Source organism: Equus asinus, chromosome 6, assembly GCF_041296235.1.
Source record: "Equus asinus isolate D_3611 breed Donkey chromosome 6, EquAss-T2T_v2, whole genome shotgun sequence".
Lineage (NCBI taxonomy): Eukaryota > Metazoa > Chordata > Mammalia > Perissodactyla > Equidae > Equus > Equus asinus.
The window spans coordinates 21,881,830-21,889,145 of record NC_091795.1 but is presented as its reverse complement, the minus strand read 5'-3'; the positions used below and the strand labels follow the sequence as shown (position 1 = coordinate 21,889,145).

The following is a 7,316-nucleotide window of genomic DNA, read 5'->3' as shown; positions in this document are numbered from 1 at the left end:
ATTTTTAAAAAAATATTAAAAGCAGTACTCAAGATCATCCTAAAGTTACAGTAAATCATTTTGGAATTTCCTGACCCATCATTATGATGATTAAATGAACAAGGTATTTATTGCAGATGCACAGAGATAAAACCATGTTTCTTCAAAGGCTGTGTATCTCACACACACATCATTGTCCAAAACCCTAGGTCTCTCTTTTTTTTTTAACTTACCATGAAATATACTTTTTACTCTTGAAAAAAAGAGAAAAATCTTAGGGCTTTATTAACAATTCATAAAATAATTCAACTTGGGGTTTGCCCAAGGAAATTTACCTTTAAAAATAAGGAAATCTTAGAACATTGTGACTTGCTGCAAAGAAAGATATTTATAACTGAAAACGCCTTCTATCATATTTATTCTGAGAAACACAGCAAAGTAGAACTCATGATGAAACTACTGCTGATTATGACATTATTTATCCAGTTTGGCTATTTGTTTCCATCAGGCGGGTGGCTATTGAGGTGCAAGGAAGCTGAAGGAAGGGAGAGGTGGAAATTAGCGACTTAATAAGATGCCCAGCTCCAGAGGAAGCCAGCCAAGTGTTAAACAAGTAGGGCAGTAGAAATTTGGGGCTAATTAAAACAACCATAGGACACTCCCACCTGCTTCAGCCATGGCCAGTCTACAGCATTTGCAGAGTTGGGGGCAGGGACTTGTTTTGATTCAAATTTAAAGCAGGACGCCCCCATGTGTTTCAGCATCTGCCTCACCCAGGCCCATAGATCTCTTTACTATCCACTGAACTAGTGGAATGCACCTTATTCTTGTTTGGGGACTTTTATATTCTACTTTCTTTCCTCCTTGTTTCTTTCATTTTTTTTTTTTTTCCTGAGGAAGATTCACCCTGAGCTAACATCTATGTCAATCTTCTTCTACTATTTATGTGAGTCACTGCCACAGCTCGGCCCTTGATGAGTGGTGTAGGTTCACGCTGGAAACCAAATCCAGGCCACCGAAGTGGAGCTTGCAGAGCTTAACCACTAGGCCATGGGGCCAGCTCCTCCCCTCTGATTTTATTGCCATGAAAGCTTTAATTAGTGATGCTAGAGCTGATTATCTATAAATAAATAAGTAAACAAACACCAGTTTCTTACTGTAGCTAAAGAGAATTGCTGCCCCTGGAATTGGAGCCTGGATTAGGATAACCTTCGTAAACCTTGGATCAAACAAGGCCCTCTGAGAATGAATTCTCTCTATGTGGGCTCAAGATCAATACCATACCATCTGGAGAATTGCTGTGAGTTGCAGAGAGGACAAGGAAGATGAGACAAAGCTGGCTCTGCTATTACTATAACAAGACCAAGGAGTCCCTAAGCCTTCATGTGCTGGCTGCAAAGAGAGAGAACCTGTGTCTACAACACAGAGGAGGAAAGCCCATCACTGCACAGCAGTCCTGGAGTCACATGTGTTGATGACGGCTAAAGGACTGACTCATATGCTTAAATGTTACTCAATGCCTTTTGATAACTGTGCTATCAAAATGCATTTTAAATATTTCCATTAATGTCAGAATTCTTCCTGTTTAGGAAATAAAGATGATCTAATTTATGATGACAAATCAATTGTGAAATACATGTGAACATCTGTTTGAAAAACATACAGACCATTGCTGCTACTCATTTTGCTACTATCATTTTTATTAAGAAGTGTATGTGTGTGTGCATCTATGTTCAAATCCTTCCAGTCTTCTATTCTCATTCCTAAGATCATATTCTGTCTCTTGGTTGTGATTAACATATAAAAAATGAATGTAGACTTCAGATTAAGGGTTTTTAATGCCTTAAAATTAAAATCATTTTTGACAATCTTATGAAATAGTAAACTTCCTCCTCCCAAATTACTGATCTATACAGTATTTGGCCTACATATTACTAGAGTTCTCCAGGATAAGAACAAATCTATTTTAAACAAGAATTATTTTACATTTCTTGGGACGTGACATTTTAGGGTGAAAAATAAAATGGTGATGTTTCTAATTATATTACCAAAATAAAATTCTTTAAAACTGGAGTTTTGGAGGAGCCAGCCCCGGTAGTGTAGTGGTTAAGTTCAGCATGCTCCACTTCAGTGGCCAGGCATGGACCTACACCACTCATGGCCTTGCTGAGGCAGCAACCCACATACAAAATAGAGGAAGACTGGCAATAGATGTTAGCTCAAGATGAAACTTCCTCAGGAAAGAGAAAAACAAACAAAACCCCCCCAAAACTGGAGCATCATTTGGCAAAGTTTGAGTTGCAATTAGCAGAAACTTCAGTGTACCCTGCACTGAATGGAAGAGTACTTAAACAAAAGAAAAGTCCAGAGTGGCAGGCTGAAAGAAAGGCTGAATCCAGTGGCTCGTTTGTATCACCAAGCTCCAATGTCTTCCTATCTCTCAAGTCTGCACTCCATTGTGTTAGATTCACATTACGAGAAACTTTAGAATGGATGCCAACAGATCCCGGGATTATGTGCTCCTTGATCCTATATGTGTCCATTCCTCACATTCTGTCAGGTTTCTAAGATCCTCTGCATGTGGTGAAGCTTAGGCAATAACCATCCTTTTACAGGTCACTGCAGATCATTGCAGTCAAGCAGATGGCTTCTCTGAAAGCCTAGTCCTCTGTCCTGCATTTCATCCCTGGAATTGGCTTGAAATAAGCATTCCCCAAATCAGTCTATCAAATAGTATTTGAGAGGTTTGAAATGGCAAAATAGATGGAAGACAGAGCACAAATGTCAACTCTGCCATCTTCAATCAAAGGTCTGAGCTAAAGATTACAGAAGGAAAAGATAAGTAAGCACCTCAAGGAGGGGTCGCCTTAAATCCAAGAGATGTAGAGGATAAAGACTCCTTTCTCTCCTTTAGCTCAGGAAAAATCACTTTCGAAGAAAAAGTGGAGAAGGGTGAAGCAGAAGGTTAGCTTCACTGGAAACGAATATTAAACTTATTTAAAATGCTCTGCTAAAACTGGATCCAGCTGATTTTTGTATGTAGTGACAGAGCATTGATTCCTGTTACTGATCTGTGTGTTGGGTGGCTTCATCTGCAGGGAAATGATGAATTGAAAGTCCATGGACCGTGATTAGAAGATGATTTGGATACCTGGCAATTAATGAGATTACAATTAAGTTAGTTATTTAAGAAGCACAAGTTTTTAACCAATAGGACCAATTTGTTCCCCCTTGCTCCAACTCTGTTTATGCTGAGGGATGAGGATATGCTAAATGGACCTGAACCCCCATTGTCCCATTCACCCTGAGTAAGGACGTCGCTTCATGGGGTAGATCTCAAAGGAACATGATAGGAGTAGCAGCAAAAATGTTATTTCTTTTTTACTGTCTGCTGCTCCCATTAATGAAAATTCTGTGAGGTCAAGGGTCCTGATGGAGTTATCCAAATGCCCTATGCCTAGGAGAGTTATGATACTTTTATTTATATAATTTTATAATTATTTTTGATTTGCAATAAGAATAAATAAAGAGCTGCTTTATCACAGATCAGGAGCTAAAGATATTTCACCTCTTACCCCCAGGAGGAGCTGTGACACCTTAGATCAGTTGGTGACAGGAATTTGAGAGGACTTTAACTGATATTTGAGAAGCTAACTTAGAGATCAGTGAGAAGGGTGGTTCTAAGTATGTGGTGATTCATTTTCTGAGATAGTGTTTGTGTTGAGGGAAATATCAGAGGTCTGGTTTGGATGTATTGAAATGCTCATGAGATGTCCATGAAGAACTTCAAAGACGTATTTAAAATTCAAAAGAGAATCTGAGATAGAGGTATAATTCTGTGCACCATATCTTCCTTCTATCGAGTGACACGAATGCTTTTCATATACTGACATATTTATGTTTCAAATAAGTTCTGTATACATACTCAAAATTACACTTATTCTCTTATAAATTATGTTTTCAAGTTGAATTTAGCTGATTTCAAAGAGTAGATTTGATATTAAAAATGTTGCATTTGGGAATTTTGCTGAACTGTATTGAAACTATAGTTTTAGGTTATTTGTAGGTCTCCTGTAGGCCTACAGTCACATTTCCTGGGTAAGGAGATTTTTGTCTCCTTCTTTCCGTTATTTGTCTTCACAACTCACTGAACAGGAACTGTTGCTCTCATACTCTCTGCTGCTTTGCATAGGCAACACTGGTACCAGGCTGGCTGCTCAGAACTCTATTAATGGGGTTTCCTGGAGATGGGGCCTGAGTGAGTCAGACGGGCCAGCAAGCAGCAACATGGTGCCACAGCCCCAATTCCGCATCTTCCTGGTGCTCTGGGTGTCAGGTGAGAGGTTTAGAAAAGAAATCTCTTTGGAAAATTGGAGAATGATTTTTACGCGCAGAATGAAACATCTAAATCAGTCTAATTATAAGATAAGTGATGAAACCTACATTGTCAGACATATATTTTAATATATTAGTGATGCAATGTATAGTCCCTGTCCATTCCTGATTGCAGGTGTCTGTGGGCACATTGTGATGACCCAGTCTCCAGTCTCCCTGGCTGTGTCTGTAGGAGACAGGGTCACCATCAACTGCAAGTCCAGCCAGAGTCTTTTATACAGCTCCAAACAGAAGAATTACTTAGCCTGGTACCAGCAGAAACCAGGCCAGGCTCCTAAGCTGCTCATCTACTGGGCATCCACCCGGGCCACAGGGGTCCCTGACCGATTCAGTGGCAGTGGGTCTGGAACAGATTTCACTGTCACCATCAGCAGCCTCCAGGCTGAAGATGTGGCACTTTATTACCGTCAGTAGCTTTATAGTAGTCCTCCCACAGTGCTTCAGGCTCGAGCAAAAACCTCCTCCCCAGACCCATGGGTCAGGGAATCTTTGCTGCACCAGCTGCTTCCTTGCTGAAACTGTTTCTCCCTTAGCTGTATGAGAGGCCACGTTTTCTGACTTAATTGTGGAAGAATGTGCAAGTCTCAAGGGAATATTGAGTGGATTATCTTGTTCTGCGTCTCTTACACAAGGAAGACACTCTATGAAGACTCTGTAAAATGACCTGCCATGGACACTTCTCAACAACGTTCAAGATTTTTTGCCACACGTGAATCTGTGTTGTCTCTACAGAGGGGTTCATATTACTGAGCCAATCATGGCTTCAACAGCATCTTGTGGAGAAGGGACCAGGGTGCTTCACACCCTCATGGATCACCTATCTCTGCCCTATGCCTGATGACACTAAACTTTCCCCTTTCATTCCTTTGTTGTATAACCCTGTTCCGGTTACTATCTTAGCTGGGGAGCCTCCCAAGTTTCAGTGCTCAGTATCTTGTTTGCAGTCACTTCCTCGTCAGACCTTGGTCTACTTCTCTACGTCAACCACTTCTCAGATGCTGTCCTAGTCAGTGTCTCCTGGTCTGACTTTCTGCATTTTCACCTCATGGCCTTTGCTCCAGACTGGATTCTTTCCTCTATTCCATTCCTCTTGGTCATAGCTATTTTCCAAATGTTGGTCTCATATTCCACCTCCTCCGGATAGCCTTTTTCTGCAATAATAGCCCGTGATGCTTCCAGCAGCCAGCCTTGTTAACACTGGGAATGTGTGCAACCATCTCCATGACTTTGTTCTATCAATAATAGGTCACCTACTGGCTTTGAAATTGAAATCCAATGGACTGTTTTCCATCCTTTTCTTGCCGGAGCTCAATTTCCTATTTCCACACTTATAATCATTATATTTATTGTGTGCATAGCATGTTAGGATACTCTTCTAAGTAAATGACAAAGGGTAAACATTTAGTAGGAAACATTGTGATTCTTGTGTCTTTGGGACTGTGGTGAAAAAGTGGTCTCTAAATGCCCGTTTGCTGACTGGTACTTCAGACAATAGAAGAATTATATGAGGTGTAAAAATTCTGGTTTCCACATCTCACGTCTGGGAAGCTCATCTATAAGATGAGTTTATGTCTGGAGAAAACATATTTTTCACAAAACTCGTATGACTAAAGATCAGCTAGGCTTGTGAAACACTAGTTGCTAACAAAAAATGTTAGTTTTGGAAGAAGACAGGTATGAGTTCAGATCTATTTTCCGGATTTATGACTAGCAAAAAAATAAAATAGAATTATTTTCTGTGCCTCACTTTACTTACATATGAAAAGTTATATATTACACCATTTCTCAGATAAAGAAAATGATTAAATGAGATACCATGCAAATATAGTTTTAAAAACTCTCTGCCAAGTTCACCAAGATTAAGTACACCATCACCAAGGTTTAGTTTTTGTTCATCAAGATTTAGGTCCCTTTAAAGATGCTCATCATTGCTGATCATCAGGGAAATGCAAATCAAAGCTACACTAAGATATCACCTTACACCCATTAGAATGACAAAAATATCTAAAACTAATAGTAACAAATGTTGGAGAGGTTGTGGAGAAAAAGGAACCCTCATACACTGCTGGTGGGAATGCAAACTAGTGCAGCCACTATGGAAAACAGTATGGAGAGTCCTCAAAAAATTAAAAATAGAACTACCATACAATCCAGCTATCCCACTACTGGGTATTTATCCAAAGAGCTTGAAGTCAGCAATCCCAAAAGTTCTGTGTACCCTAATGTTCATTGCAGCATTATTTACAATAGCCAAGACATGGAAGCAACCTAAGCGCCCATCAACAGATGAATGGATAAAGAAGATGTGGCACATATATACAATGGAATACTACTCAGCTGCAAAACAGAAATCATTCCATTTGCAATAACATGGATGGACCTTGAGGGAATTATGTTAAGTGAAATAAGCCAGCTAGAGAAGGATAATCTGTGTATGAGTCCCCTCATATGAGGAATTTAAAAATGTGGACCAAGAACAGTTTAGTGGATACCAGGGGAAAGGTGGGGTGGGGGTGGGCACAAAGGGTGAAGTGGTGCACCTACAACACGAATGACAAACATTAAGGTACAACTGAAATTTCACAAGATTGTAACCTATCATTAACTCAATAAAAAAATAATAAAATAAATACACGTAAAAAAAAAGGTTTAGTTCTCTTTATGTGCTATCAATGTTCTACATTTGCAAGTCTGATTCTTTGGGTTATGACATAATTTATTCTACTTTCTTCTTCTACCTCCCTGACTGCTACTTTTTCTTCTTTATGCTGTAAAATATGGTGAATTATATTGACTGATTTTCAAATCCTAAATCAGCCTTGAACTATCAAGATGAACCTCATTTGGTCACGATGCATTATTGTATTTTATATATTCGTGGATTCTCTTTCCTACTATTACGATAAGGATTTTTATATCTACGCTTATTTGGGATACAGTTT

The 7,316-nt window shown here is 39.4% G+C and overlaps 1 gene segment (V, D, J or C); it reads left to right on the top strand.

The window, feature by feature from the left end:
- Positions 1-4,266: 4,266 nt before the first annotated feature.
- On the top strand, positions 4,267-4,788 carry LOC106838650 (immunoglobulin kappa variable 4-1-like). The segment is given in 2 exon segments: positions 4,267-4,315; positions 4,490-4,788. Coding segments are annotated over 2 exon segments (348 nt in total).
- Positions 4,789-7,316: the final 2,528 nt, after the last annotated feature.